General features: G+C 41.4%; 2 protein-coding genes across 5 annotated transcripts in view; both read left to right on the forward strand.

Annotated features, from left to right (window-relative positions):
- Positions 1-6,730, forward strand: part of LOC135074413 (lethal(2) giant larvae protein) — a 53,456-nt gene extending 46,726 nt beyond the window's left edge. For 3 of the 4 annotated variants that reach the window (XM_063968700.1, XM_063968699.1, XM_063968697.1), the window contains exons 11-23: positions 16-133; positions 380-481; positions 779-883; positions 1,223-1,382; positions 1,833-1,972; positions 2,349-2,505; positions 2,922-3,022; positions 3,147-3,251; positions 3,883-4,023; positions 4,939-5,099; positions 5,553-5,646; positions 5,736-5,828; positions 6,452-6,730. In XM_063968700.1, the coding sequence (XP_063824770.1) occupies positions 16-133; positions 380-481; positions 779-883; positions 1,223-1,382; positions 1,833-1,972; positions 2,349-2,505; positions 2,922-3,022; positions 3,147-3,251; positions 3,883-4,023; positions 4,939-5,099; positions 5,553-5,646; positions 5,736-5,828; positions 6,452-6,616 (1,642 nt within the window). In that variant the 3' untranslated portion in view covers positions 6,617-6,730. The remainder of the gene's footprint in view (positions 1-15; positions 134-379; positions 482-778; positions 884-1,222; positions 1,383-1,832; positions 1,973-2,348; positions 2,506-2,921; positions 3,023-3,146; positions 3,252-3,882; positions 4,024-4,938; positions 5,100-5,552; positions 5,647-5,735; positions 5,829-6,451) is intronic. The other variant, XM_063968698.1, reaches the window with a different exon arrangement.
- A 197-nt stretch (positions 6,731-6,927) lies between these two features.
- Positions 6,928-13,029, forward strand: LOC135074414 (uncharacterized). The gene is made up of 4 exons (XM_063968701.1): positions 6,928-7,039; positions 9,413-9,533; positions 10,868-10,911; positions 11,623-13,029. The coding sequence occupies exons 2-4, from the start codon at positions 9,437-9,439 to the stop codon at positions 11,746-11,748; spliced, it is 267 nt and encodes an 88-aa protein (XP_063824771.1). The 5' UTR covers positions 6,928-7,039; positions 9,413-9,436; the 3' UTR covers positions 11,749-13,029.
- Positions 13,030-14,747: the final 1,718 nt, after the last annotated feature.

Below are 14,747 nucleotides of genomic sequence, written 5' to 3' on the forward strand. Positions count from 1 at the left end.
GTTTCCTTCCATTAGCGGAGAAGAAATTGGCGAAAACAACGACAGTCAGAACGACGAAGAGGAATGGCCTCCGTTCCGACGCGTTGGCTCTTTCGACCCCTACAGTGACGACCCGCGGCTTGCTGTTAAAAGGGTATGTTGATTTTTATTTTATAACTAAGTATGTATTTGATTGTTATTTCTATGAAGGAAGTTTTTTAAATGATTGTCATGTCATCGATTAACTTAACAAAAAATACAAGTACATATTAGATTGCTATAATACACAAGTCATTCTTATTAAGCATCTAGATCCCGTCCTAACCTTATCTTTATTTCGATACAGCATTACCATGTTTGCTATTATTAAATAATTATTAATATTGAATGTATCTTTCAGGTGATCCTCTGCCCGCTGTCGGGCATGCTGACCATCGGCGGCGCCGCCGGGCACATCGTCATCGCCAGTCTGAAGAACACGCCCAACACGAGTGAAGTTAAGGTAAATTAAGTCAATTATTCAAGTAAAATAATAACGCCCGCTGAAAACCATATCTACCATCTTAGACTGCATCTCACTTAACACCAGGTGCGACTGCGGTCAAATACCTGCCTTGTCTAGCATAAAAAAAACCAGTGGCGTGATATGTCGTGATTTTTACTGACCTTTTCAACATACCATGTATTTTTTTAATGTGTAATTTATTTTTTATAAAAATGTAAATAACGCCATAGTATGATGATTGCAGCTGCAATGATCCAGATACATATTATTATTGTAAGCGTATTTGTCCAACAGTCAGTGTCGGTGAACATCGTGTCAGACCGCGACGGCTTTGTTTGGAAAGGCCACGATCAGCTCACACTCCGCTCCGGTGCTCTAACATTCCCTCAAGGTTACCAGGTAAGGTCCCAATTATCTTTTGTATGATATACCGTTCCAAATTTTTACTAGACTACAATATGCTTTAGTGAAATTCTCCCGTATTCCAGGGGTTACAGAGTTAAATTTTCTCGTCCCAGACGTTCTGAGAATCTGAGAATCTGAGATAGATTCTAAGTTCAGACTTAAAACGCACATAGTATAAAATCAAAGATTTCAGCCGTGGTGGCGTTATCATTAGTCCGTTTGAGCCGGATCAAACACCCATTGCGGCTCGTAACTCGGACACTATGCCGTCAATTACAGTCACACGATAGAAAAAGAATATAATTATTTATTTTATATCTTCTATTCTCATAGGCAACATCAGTAGTGCAACTATCGCCACCAGCCGCAGTGACGTCACTGGCGGCGCAGTGGGAGTGGGGCGTGGTGTGCGCGGGCACGGCGCACGGGCTCGCGTTGTTGGACGCTATCTGTGCGGCGCCGTTACTGCACAAGTGCACCTTAAATCCACACGGTAAGAACTATATTGCAATGGCACATCACGTTAGCACGACCGGTTCACAGTGACATCTAAACCTGCACTGAGCTATTTTGAAATGAACTACGCGGCGGTAATATAACTTTACTAGCTTTCCGACCGCGGCTTCGCCCGCGTGAAATTTTGTCTGTCACAGAAAAACTTTATCGCGCGCGTCCCTATTTCAAAAACCGGGATAAAAACTATCCTATGTCCTTTCCCGGGACTCAAACTATCTCCCTGCCAAATTTCATCAAATCGGTTCAGTGGTGTAGGCGTGAAAGCGAGACTGACAGACAGAGTTATTTTCGCATTTATAATATTAGTATAGATTACGCGGTGCAAATAGCAGGTGCAGTCTAACCCTACACCCTAAACCTTTACCTATGAACATAACTATTAAATTAATGATCATTCGTGTATTTTTATGAATGTAAATTATTTCAGATCACTCCGGAGCCGGCGATACACCAATCTCGAGAAGGAAATCGTTCAAGAAATCTTTGAGGGAGTCATTCAGACGGCTACGGAAAGGACGCTCACAGCGGCGGCAAACGACTACGTCCAGTCCCACCTCACCATCACAAGTGAGTCAACACAATATTCGGTACTATGCATATGTATTTTTATACCTAACTCGTTCTTCTTGTCTTTATTATGTTCTTCAGAATGTAGTAAAAAATAAATCTGTGTATAATGCTAGCGGATCATTATTTATTTATCATGATTCAATAGGCTAGATGACACAATTTCAATTATTTGTCCGTCAGACAGATAATTAGAAAATAATTAGACCACGTATTTTTATTTTCTTTAAAAATTAAATAATAACAGTGCTACATCGAGTCGAAATGGCGCGTTACGTAACGCCTATGTAGATTTTTTACTCAAAATTGACGTCACGCCACATTTCAACTCAATATAATACTGTAATTATTCGATTAATTCCCCCAATTGTTTCAGCCCACCCCCAAAAAGGCCGACAAACCGGCGCCCACGCCCACGGAAGGCGACGTGGAGATCAAGCCCATCGAGCGCGCGGTCGAGGCGCGGTCCACAGACGACGCCTTCGGCTCTATGGTTCGCTGCCTGTACTTCGCGCGCACCTTCCTCATCAACAGTAAGTTGTCTATGCTTCGTAATAATAAAGTTATAGATCTAAAGCCCGGTCTGTGAGCACGTAGAATGTTGTCCAATGACCCCAAGCTACCCATCCTTATCGCTCGCGCGTAATTATATTGCTGTCGCGACTGTGCGACGGGCGCCCGCAGTGAGTGTGCGAGCGCAACAGCAACATAATTACGCGCGAGCGATAAGGATGGATAGCTTGGGGTCATTGGACAAAATTCTACTTGCTCGCAGACCAGACTATAGATCTCGACACTTTTTGAGCGCATTCAAAGAAAAAAAATCAAATCAGCTGAATTAAAAATTTTGCTGATCATATTTTAATCTTGTCACTTACAGATCTAATAATCGGAGTGTTCTAACGAATATCGAAAACCATATTATTATAAACTTTACTGTTCTTCACAGCACAAAACTCGACGCCGACGTTATGGGCGGGAACCAACAATGGCACTGTATTCGCCTTCACGATACACGTTCCCAACACCAACAAGAGGAAAGAGGAACCGGTAAGTTCATAAATATGCATTAACGTCAGTGTAATTCACTTGGGCATCATAACAATAAGACACTCGTGAAAGTGGCGTTTGTCATTTGTTTCAAATTAATGCTAATCTGTTATTTCTTTTTCAGCTTACGTGTCAACTAGCGAAAGAGATCCAACTAAAACACAGGGCACCCGTTATAGGAATAACAGTATTGGATGGAGCGTCAGTGCCACTGCCAGATCCATTGGAGGTATGTTTTACATTCAAAAATCTTTCAACTGTCTCAAAATAATAGGTGGGTCAGATAGTCTCAAAATGATTTTCTAAAATGATCATTATCTTACTATTCCACTGACACAAATTGAATAGGTTCCATTTTTTTTAACACGTTCGTCGAAGCAATAATCTCAACATAAAATTTAGCATTGACCAATCTGATCGTTGCATAACACGCAAAATTAATGCTGTTATCAAGTTCTTAAATGACAGGTCCGCAGCTACCAATGAGAAGTTACCTAAATTCTAGTCTTAAAAATAAACCCTAGTGGTTTTTAAGGCTATCGATATAATATCATGTACTTTGTTTTTCAAATGATAAATGAATATAAAAAATTTCGAATGGCAGATCCGCGTCTATAGTCTGGTCTGTGAGCACGTAGAATTTTGTTCAATAACCACAAGCTACCCATCCTTATCGCTTGCGTGTAATTATGCTCGCACACTCACTGCGGGCCCCCGTCGCACAGTCGCGACAGCAAATGGGTAGCTTGGGGTCATTGGACAAAATGGACAAAATTCTACGTGCTCACAGACCGGGCTTTAATAATGATCAAACTTACCTAAGCTCGTAATCTTATGACTTATTGAATGTTATAACGCAGGTGGAGCGCGGAGTGTCGCCGCTGCCGGAGCCGGGCACGCACCGCGTGGTGATCACGTCGGAGGAGCAGTTCAAGGTGTTCACGCTGCCCTCGCTCAAGCCGCACCACAAGTACAAGCTCACCGCGCACGAGGGCGCTAGGGTATGTATAGTATTACTGCTCGGTTATTTATTTAATGAAAGAAACATACAGCTTTTATATTACATATACTAGGTACAGGAAAAGTTTAGGTTTTATACATAAGCCAAAAAAGTTTTCAATGTAACTAACATTGGCTTGTTAATAGCGAAGACATATTATAAAAAAAAAGACGGTTACAGGATTTAATAAACTACTCGTTTATGATATGCATGTTCGGCGAACACTTGCGAACTCACGCTCGCGAGCAATGTTCGGGTTTCGAGCATCTTCAATTGACTCCCTTTTAATTTGTCTAAAGTGGTCGGACGCTATGATTAGCATTAATTTAATATCTTACGCGCTTAGTGAGATTCTAAGGCTATGTCGCCGGTCGGTTTCGAATTAGTACGATAATCAGCCGATACCAAATCGATCTAATGTGTGCACTTTCATATAATATGTTCATACTGATTAACAACCCAACCCGACTATAGGCCGACAAAAAGTTTATTAGTCTGCGAGTTGTCTTGATTTTAAAAAGGACCGTTTACCTGATTGCGCGATCATGTAATTGCAAACAGTTAAAAATAAAATAAATCTTTGGACAATTTCACACAGCGCCAGCTAGCCCCAAAGTAAGCAACTCAATGCTTGTGTTATGGGTGCTAGCTTAACGGATATACTACTTATATACTTTTTTTTTAATTTTTATTAAATACATACATATTATACATATTTACACCCAGACCCGTCACAGAAATTAAAATTCATCAGTTCAATTTCTGCCCGGCCGGGAATCGAGCCCGGGACCATAGTAGTCCGTTCTGAACCACTACACCAAATGGCCGATGTGACAATTATAACTATAAGGTCTTAGGTTCCATGTAGTTTTAAAAATATTGACGCTCATTTTCTATTGTTTCCCTCATATCCCAGGTGCGCCGCACCGCGTTCGCGTGGTTCGAGTGCGGATCCGAGGGTGGTCGGCACCGCGAGTGGTGCCTGCTGTGCCTCACCAACCTCGGCGACTGCCTCGTGCTCAGCCCCGAGCTGAGGCGCCAGCTCAACGCGGCCGCTGTCCGCAAGGAAGACATCAAGTTAGTTGCTAGAATCGCTGTAATAAGAAACCTCTTTAGCTATCGCCGCGCCGCTGCTATAGTCTGGTCGCCGAGCACGTAGAATTTTGTCCAATGACCCCAAGCTACCCATCCTTATCGCTCGCGCGTGATTATGTTGCTGTTGCGCTCGGACACTCACTGCGGGCGCCCGTCACACAGTCGGGACAAAATTCTACGTGCTCGGAGACCGGGCTTTACACCGCTGTTTTCGAGGGCTGGTCTATTTGATTGTACGCAAAACATCTTGCGGCTGCCGTGCCGCCACCGCCCCACTGCACGCAAAATTCCATTTTAGAGACAAAAGGCAGCCATTGTTTTCTTTGTCCTCGTATCGAAGAACCAAGCTACTAAAATTAATAAAAATTGGTTCAGTTCAACTTCTTTCACAACAAAAACTTCATGAAATTGATACATTTTTTCACTTTCTTTCAGTGGCATATCAAGTTTGTGCTTCTCGAAGCGAGGCGAAGCTCTCTATTTACATTCATCGTCAGAGTTACAGCGAATCACACTCTCTGCAACTAAGGTTAGTCCAGTCGACGACTCAATTCTGTTACTATATTTTAACAAATAAAATATTATTACAATCTAAACTACAATGTGTCAATTTCGCAGGTAACGGTGGCGCAATGCCACGTTCTGCTGTCGCCGTGGGCGGTGGAGTTAAGAGGGCCAGAGGAGGCGCCCCTGACGAACGGAGACCACAGAGTAAGTTGTAACACCAACAATGATTAAAAGAGGTTCTACGAATATGTTTTAAATGTTGTTTTACAATATTATCCATTAGAGTAGCTCAAAATAAACCTGTTACTTTTTGATAGCTGAACGCACTTTTTAGTTTAATATTATTTAGGCCTCTAAATAATCAATTACCTCTTATTACCATCAGGTGATCCGTATGCTCGTTTGCGTCCTGTCACATAAAAAAAAATCTAGAGAAGCGCTCAACGCGCATTTTACTAATGCACATTTACAACTAAAGTCTGGTCGCTGAGCACGTAGAATTTTGTCCAATGACCCCAAGCTACCTATCCTTATCGCTCGCGCATAATTATATTGCTGTCGCGACTGTGCGACGGGCGGCAGCAGTGAGTGTGCGAGCGCGACAGCAAGGACAAAATTCTACGTGCTCAGTGACCAGACTTTACGTGTACCTATTTTATTTTTATTCTCGAAGTACACATACTAACGCGCGTTTACAACTACATGTAGAAGCAAAACGCGCGCTGAGCGCTCATCATCTCAGTAGTTTACATTATGTAAGTTCAGCCGTCAAGGGTTCGTTTCACCAGTTGAAAGAACAGAAGCACAGTTTGAATAAGATACCATAGCAGGAGGAGGTGGCGGAGGCGGCGCATGACGTCACGGCGGCGTCGGCCGACATCACCGTGGACTCCGTGCGCGACCACACCGCGCCGCCGCCCGAGCCCGAGCTCAACATCAACCTGCAGGTACCTCGCATCTCACACGAGCACGTCTACACTAAGATACCATAGCAGGAGGAGGCGGCGCATGACGTCACGGCGGCGTCGGCCGACGTCACCGTGGACTCCGTGCGCGACCACACCGCGCCGCCGCCCGAGCCCGAGCTCAACATCAACCTGCAGGTACCTCGCATCTCACACGAGCACGTCTACACTAAGATACCATAGCAGGAGGAGGCGGCGCATGACGTCACGGCGGCGTCGGCCGACGTCACCGTGGACTCCGTGCGCGACCACACCGCGCCGCCGCCCGAGCCCGAGCTCAACATCAACCTGCAGGTACCTCGCGTCTCACACGAGCACGTCTACACTAAGACACCATAGCAGGAGGAGGCGGCGCATGACGTCACGGCGGCGTCGGCCGACGTCACCGTGGACTCCGTGCGCGACCACACCGCGCCGCCGCCCGAGCCCGAGCTCAACATCAACCTGCAGGTACCTCGCGTCTCACACGAGCACGTCTACAATATACAGGGTGTGGTTTTGTAAAGCAACGGCATCTCAGGGGTGGTAGTACACATGAAAGGAATTGCAAGAAAAACAAAAATAAAATTTTAACTGTGTAGCGGTAAACTCTTAGAGTTTACATCGAGCATCATCATCTCCCAGTAGGAGAAGGCTTATGCCAAATACATGTGTGGTACACCGTCACAACTGTATTACTTTATTAGTAAAAAACGTCTCCCTAAAACTTTCGAGACGGCGCTTGTTACCGCCCGCACCACCCCCGCTACTAGCGGGGGGACTGACCGATAGCTCGTCCGCCTAATAATACAATTTTTCTGATTTCATGAATTGTTCCATGAAAATTTAAAATATATTTTTTAGCATTAGTGTTGTGTACACTACCACCCCTGAGAAGATGGGCGTTGTTTTACAAAACCACACCCTGTATAGATCGTTTCATTCACGAAGACGCGCCCGGTGTTATCGGTACACGCTAAATTATCTATGACTGCACACGCACACTACAATAATGACGCTCGGATTGCTCGGATCAAACTCCGCACCCCGCGCTTCCCTCGACTAAAAATTGGTGGGGCGCTTCTTCGTGGATAAAACGATCTATACCTACACAGTCATACATTCAGTACAAAAACTAAAACCAAGTATGCACGCATCATGAAGTGTCGTGTAGCGACAGCGCACACTGGGCGACAGTCGCGGCGACCAGACGCCTATTCTTGTCAATATCATAATATTAGCTTGTCGTTGCGACTTAGTCGCGGAGTCGCGACAACAGTTAATATATGAAATGACGCGCGTGCGTGTCTAGTCGCCGCAACTGTCGGCCAGTGTGTCCATAATAAATAAGCAATAAAGAAAAAAACGGATCACAGAAACTCATACAGAAATGTCGGTAAGCATTTTGTTCTTTAAAATTGGTTTTTAATTTCAATTCACTGTACGAGGTGTGTTCAAAAAGTAAGGTGACTTTTCAAATTTCGCGGGCAACGTACTTTCGATTATCGATTTTTTTGTTTTGTTATATTGGTACACTCTTCCCGAACATCTGTACCAAGTTTCAAGTGTATAGCTATTTTTTTTTTTGGTTGTGAGAGCCGTAAATGTTATAAGTGTTTTGCGTGCTCGGCGATTTTTTGCTATCGAAAAATATGGATCAAAGGATTTGCATCAAATTTTGTGTAAAAACATTTAAATTTAGTGCTCCGAAACACTTGAAATGTTGACAGTGGCAAACGGTGAAACTGTTCTGAGTAAAAAAAAATGTTTCAAACTCTTCCAAGATGGCCGGGAAGATGCCAATGACGAGCCTCGCTCTGGACGCCCAAGCACGTCAACAACTGATGAAAACGAGCAAGCAGTGAAGAAAATTGTTTTGGAAAATCGTCGAATCACTATCAGAGAAGTTGCTGAGGATATCGGCATATCGCTTGGCTCGTGCCATGAATTTTTTTCTAACGTTTTGGAAAAACAATTCATGGCTTTTGCATCACGATAATGCCCCTGCTCACTCATCTTTGCTTGTGAGAGATTTTTTGGCTAAAAACAACACCACAATCATGCCTCAGCCACCATTTTCACCGGATTTGGCCCCATGTGAATTTTTCTTGTTCCCAAAATTAAAGAGATCTATGAAAGGACGGAGATTTGCAACGATTGAGGAGATTAAGACTGCATCGCTGGAAGAGCTAAAGGCTATACCGAAAAGAGCTTATGAGAAGTGCTTTGAGGATTGGAAAAACCGTTTGCATAAGTGTATTGTATCTGAGGGGGATTACTTTGAAGGGGACAACATAAATATTGATAAATAAATAAATATTTTTTCTTAAAAATACAAAGTCACCTTACTTTTTGAACACACCTCGTATACTCCAGTGGTTACTCACAACACTTCCTATAAATAATGTCTTCATTTCACATATTCAAAAAGTTAATACATCATAATAATAAGTTTTCAACAACGAAAATTATTTGACCTAGGTCTGAACTTTGACCAAACGACCGGCCACGCTGCAAGCGGTAAGCTTAGTGGCATTTGAAACGATTTATTTATCGCAATTATCATTTTGTTTTAATCATGTGTGCATTTCTTATTCCGATGGCCGGCCAAAGCGTGTCTTGGCCTCCGATAGATGTCGCTATTTGCCTCAATCTTGTGCGGTATCACGCCAGTCACCCGCTTCAACATCTGGTTTATTGTCGTATAGCTGAGTTCTGCAGTTTCTTATATGCTTAACTAATATAAATGAAGAAGCGAGGCTACAAATGTACTTCAATGTATCTGTAATGTTAAATCTAAATATCTTAGCGATTTGATTTGTAAACTTACAACGTATAATTCAGAACTCGCAAGTAAACACGAGCTCGATGGTGGTGAAGACGACCACGCGTACCACCATCAACGAGAACAGCACCGACGGTGGCACCACCACCACCACCACCACCAATGCGGTCGCCGAGAACAGTGAGTAGCGCACGACACACGTCAATATTATCAGAGTAAATACAAATGAGTAGGTCATCTTCATAGAAACGCACCGAGCGCGGTTTGTATGTGAGCGCGCCAATACGTATGCGAATACACTGTCAAAATTTAGCGTGGAATAGCTGGGTGTTGCGCCGAATTTTGTCAGTGTGTGCTTGCGCGCCGCATACGTATTAGCGCGCTCACATATAAACCACGCTCGGTGCGTTTCTATGAAGATGACCTACTCATTTGTATTTACTCATTATGAACAGGGTCCTACATTAGTGTGAATGCCATAAAACTACGCAATTATGCTGATAAACCATACATTTAAATTATGTATGAATGAAATTAAGAATGCTAATATTATACATGCGTAATTTCAAGGACATCTCAATATATCATATTCTTAAATATGGCCACAGCCTCAACTGATAAAACCCGTAAAATGTTCGTTATCACACTGCAAAGGTTTATTTTTCCGTGAATGAGAAGCATATTAGAATAGGCATGGCTCTGCCCAACAATTTTTAAGCATCAGTGGGCGAATTTTCATTATAAGTGAGGCCACAGGTCGTATTAAAGAATATGGATGGCAGAAATAAGTACCCTAATAATCGAATCGCACTTTATAAATAAAATCCAATTCTCAACCAAAATCGAAATATTGACACAAATTGAAGAAATTGTTACATGAATCCTTGTTCTTTCATAATAGATTGTCAAAAGTACCATAGTAGTGCAATATGCCGAGAAAATCACTTTGTGTATAATGCCAAATGCAAATATTAAACCGTCATGCAAACTTAGTTCAAATTCCTAGCATGAAGCAAAATTTTGCTTTGAATTGGCTTTTTATAAGAACATAAAATATTTTGTATTTTTCTATTGTACCATGAAAACGATTAAAAATCTTTGCTCTGTGGCTGTTGTCAAACAAACTACGCTATGGGGCGAAGACATTAATGCACAATTCACATTTCCTTGAAATCTTCTTCAAGGAGGTGTGAAAGGTTCTTTTAATGCGGCTTTGAATTCTCCACGTTTGAAATAAATTTCAACGCCACTGTTATTGAATTTGACTGCCGAATATACGCTTCTTTTAACATAAATAGAAGTTATTTTTTACTTTTTCAAAAGAAGCGTATATTATGCAGTCAACGCATTTAAAAACGGACGACCAAAGACATGTAGGCAGCTATATGCCAAAAGTCACTTGGTTAACGTTTTTAAAAAACACCTGACAACTATTGAAGCTTCATAAGCCCATATTATATGTTTAATGTTTGTTTGTTTATATGTTTGACGGGCGCTTTATGTTTTGTTTGTAGTCCTAGAGCACAGTCGCGAGGAGGGAGTCATCACCCGCATCGAGGTACTACACACTTTGCTTTTATATAAACCCTATTTTAGTCCAATTAAGCTGCAATATCGCATGCCCCTATTTATCTACATAACTACAAAGTATATTTTTCTCTTTGCTTATTTAACAAACCTTGCAATCTCTAGCTTTTCAAGTTTTCAAATCTCTACTAACATTTTAAATACTGTGTGCTAACTAACAAATAAAATGTGAAATCTGCGCAATGTTGTGGCGTCCGCTAGTGTCAGTAAAATTGTCTATTCATAACCATCTTATTGATCGAAACATGTCGTGCATAGAGGGGAAAAAGCGGTTCTATAAAAAATATGTATAACTGGATCACGTAAACCTATGATGTGTTCACGAATGATTTTCATGCTATTATTATCTTGATAGATACTTTTCAAAATCATACACAAATGTAAATATAAGTCGTCAACAATTTGTATCATCATGATCAACGTAGTACGCCGAGCGAAACTTCAAAATGCATAAATAAATATCTGAAATAAAGTTTATACATACTTTATTTAGGATATTTATTATTTATTTAAGATATTTATTTATGCATTTTGAAGGTACCATCCATAGTTTTACCTGAGTCCAGTTCATATAGAACGAGCCGTGAGCACTAGCACAATAGCGGGTCTAAACACAAGCGGGCGCCACTCGTTGTTGCAGAGAAGAACGTAAGGTGGTACTCATAAGGCGGTGTGCACACAGACGGGCACCGTGACGGTGCCGGCCGGGACCGACCCCAAGCTGATCCTGGAGATGTTTGACCGCCAGCGCTCGCCGCTCAGCGTGCCCGTGCCGCCAGCCGCCCCGCCCACCGCCGACTCGCACTAAAGCCTGGCTCGCACTAGTCGACTCATTTAGTACTAAAGCCTGGTCCGTGAGCACGTAGAATCCCGTCCAATGACCCCAAGGTACCCATCCTTGTCGCTCGCGCGTAATTATATTGCTGTCGCGACTGTGCGACGCGCGCCCGCAGTGTGTGCGAGCGTGACAGCAACATAATTACGTGCGAGCGACAAGGATGGGTAGCTTGGGGTCATTGGACGGGATACTACGTGCTCACGGACCAGGCATTAGACCGTCTAAACTAATCGTCACGGATCAAAAAACCGTTCGCACTTTAGTCGAGTACAGTTTACAAGTCATTAATGGTTTTTATAACTCGACAAAACCGCCTGGTTCGGACTCGTTCAGTCGGTGAGCGAGTGAGTAGGGTAGTCGCGCGTAGTGCGGACTCGCCTGTCAAAATACAAAATTAATCCGCTCGACTAAACAATTTAGTAATCTACTCGACTAAATTTTCGGTTTTCGAACACGTTTAGTTAATATTTTACTCGTAACTCGACTAAATTACGCGACTAGTGCGAACAAGGCTTAAGGACCGCGCGCAGAGCCATGGCTTAAAAGCCCCTCCTGGCATAGATGTAGCTCCCATAACACTTGGGGCGTTCAGGGGCTGTGCAAACGTAAACATTCGTAAACACACACTAGACAGAGTACGTTTGTGCAGCCTCTTAAACTCTAGAAATTATCCATAATTTTACTGTTATCTGTGACTTTGAGTCGAAAATAATAAATAGCTGACTACAGGTTCTAGCAATAGTGTTTTATGCCAGGTTCAGACTCCAGCTACTGCCTCTGTGTTAATTCGCCTCAAACGTCTCTGAACACACCATATCCGCCGGTCCAACGCTGGCTTTACATTGACTAGTTGGCGCTAAAGACCGTGGCCAAAGCGACTATTTTGTATTATAATCATTGAAGTAATAAATTGGACACGGTTTATAGAATGTTCATGTCATTATAAATTCAGCTTCTTTTCTTTGAATTAAAAAAGGATAATGCTGTCAAATCAAGCAATTTGTCAATTTATTTCATTTAAGCAAAAGTTAAAAAGTAATTTCGGTCGTTTTGTCAATCTGCCAAAGTAAAACCAGTCACGACTACACGTCATAACCGGTAATCGATCTCGCACCACCGATACCATACATCGATGTACCGGAACGCATAAAAAATACAACTGCAATCACACGTATCGATAAGATGTTAAAGGTATTAATAGTATTTTAATTTGTCTTTTCATTGACAGCTAAGGGTACTGCCATTTAAAAATTATTCATCATCATCATCATCAACAGCCCTTTACAGTCCACTGCTGGACTATGAGCCTCCTCCACTATAGTGGAGGGTTTTGCCATAATCTCCACGCTAGGCAGGCGGGTTGGAGATCGCAGTTTAAAAGATTGATGTTTTTCAGAGAGCGCTGCTGCCCATTCTCTGTTTGATGTGTAGTCTCTAAGTCGCCTCTTACGACACCCGCGGGAAGAGTAGGGGTTGGTGACAAATGTATTCTACTCTGCCGTCACCACACGGCTTAAAAATTATTACATACTTGAAAATGAGAAAGTTAATATCCGTATTGATGTTGTTTAGTGCTGTTGCTTCGATATCGTCGAGGTTTTCATTAATATTTTATCCGAAACTATTAATATAAGTTATTATAAATGTATATTTTATCAATAATAATTATTGCTCTTGTTTGTAAGTAAAATTATTGCATTTTTATAAAGATTAGCTATCTCTCTGTCAATTAGTGTGCATGTTTTGTCGAACAACTTTCTGGGTGTATTTTTTATTTGAGTAAGGTTGTGTACTTGTCCAAACATGACTCGCTACAGGAGCAGGATACTAAAGGCGTACTTAACGAAACAAAATTAAGTTTAACGATAAACGTTGATGTTTATTTGAGTACAAAAGTGAAAGCCATAACAACATTTGTTGTACTACAATACTGCAATATAATTGTGGATTGTGTTAAAAGTATTTATAATTAAGTGAACAATGTGAAGTTAATGTACCAATTAGCTTGTTAAGTTACACTTTCTAACATTCAGAGTGAATGTGATGTGCCTATTTATTTCTTTTTTATAATGAAGAAAATTGTATTTAGGTAATTGAATAGAATAGAACATTTTTGACAATTAGTTATGACTAGAGTATATTTTATTATAAATAGCGTTTAATACCCCTCGGAGCGATGGACACCGGTTTTGAAACCAATTTTTATAACTATATGGAAAATGTTCGCATCTTACGGTGTTTCTTTTCTGTTAAATGTATATTCCGTAAATATTAATTTTAATAAATTATAATGAAGAGCGAATGGAAAGTTCTATGCAATATTTTCTTAGCTTTTTAATAGAGATTTTAGTCTTTTATTTTACTGTCTAGCTGTTTTGTTTGTGAATTTGATACAATTTTAAGCCTAACATTAATGAATTTATTGAATTGTATAAACTTTGCTTTAACAACTTCAAGTAAGAAATTTTACAACTGGATTATTCTGTGGAGATTTTATTAGTTATTAATTATGCAAAGGCAGCTATTACAACGATTGCCTGTGGTCGCAACGACTACGTATGAACATCACAACTCGTGATAAGTATATGGGATTGAAGTTGTTTTAGGCTTTTTTATTTTTACTTTAGCTTTAAGTTGAATGTGCCTAGTGCCGTGTGAGAGTGACAGCTGGCCCGACCACGGGCATATAGCGCTACTGTGACGTGGGTATCCGTTTGACGTCCACTCGGCTTTCGATTTTTACTATTGTACAATTTTCTCTATATCTATTATTATGGCATTTTTAAATATTTGATACGAGACTTACGATTTGTATCCAACATTCTTACACAAAAATAAAAGCTAATATTATGAAATCGTTGTTTGATTTGTGGTGTAGAGGGTGAAGAGCATTATTGCCCCAAAATAGTGAAAAGTGCCATGTATGCCGAAATACGAATGCACATCGGCAGATACCTACACTATGCGAT

Source organism: Ostrinia nubilalis, chromosome 9 (genome assembly GCF_963855985.1).
Source record: "Ostrinia nubilalis chromosome 9, ilOstNubi1.1, whole genome shotgun sequence".
NCBI classification, from domain to species: Eukaryota; Metazoa; Arthropoda; class Insecta; order Lepidoptera; family Crambidae; genus Ostrinia; species Ostrinia nubilalis.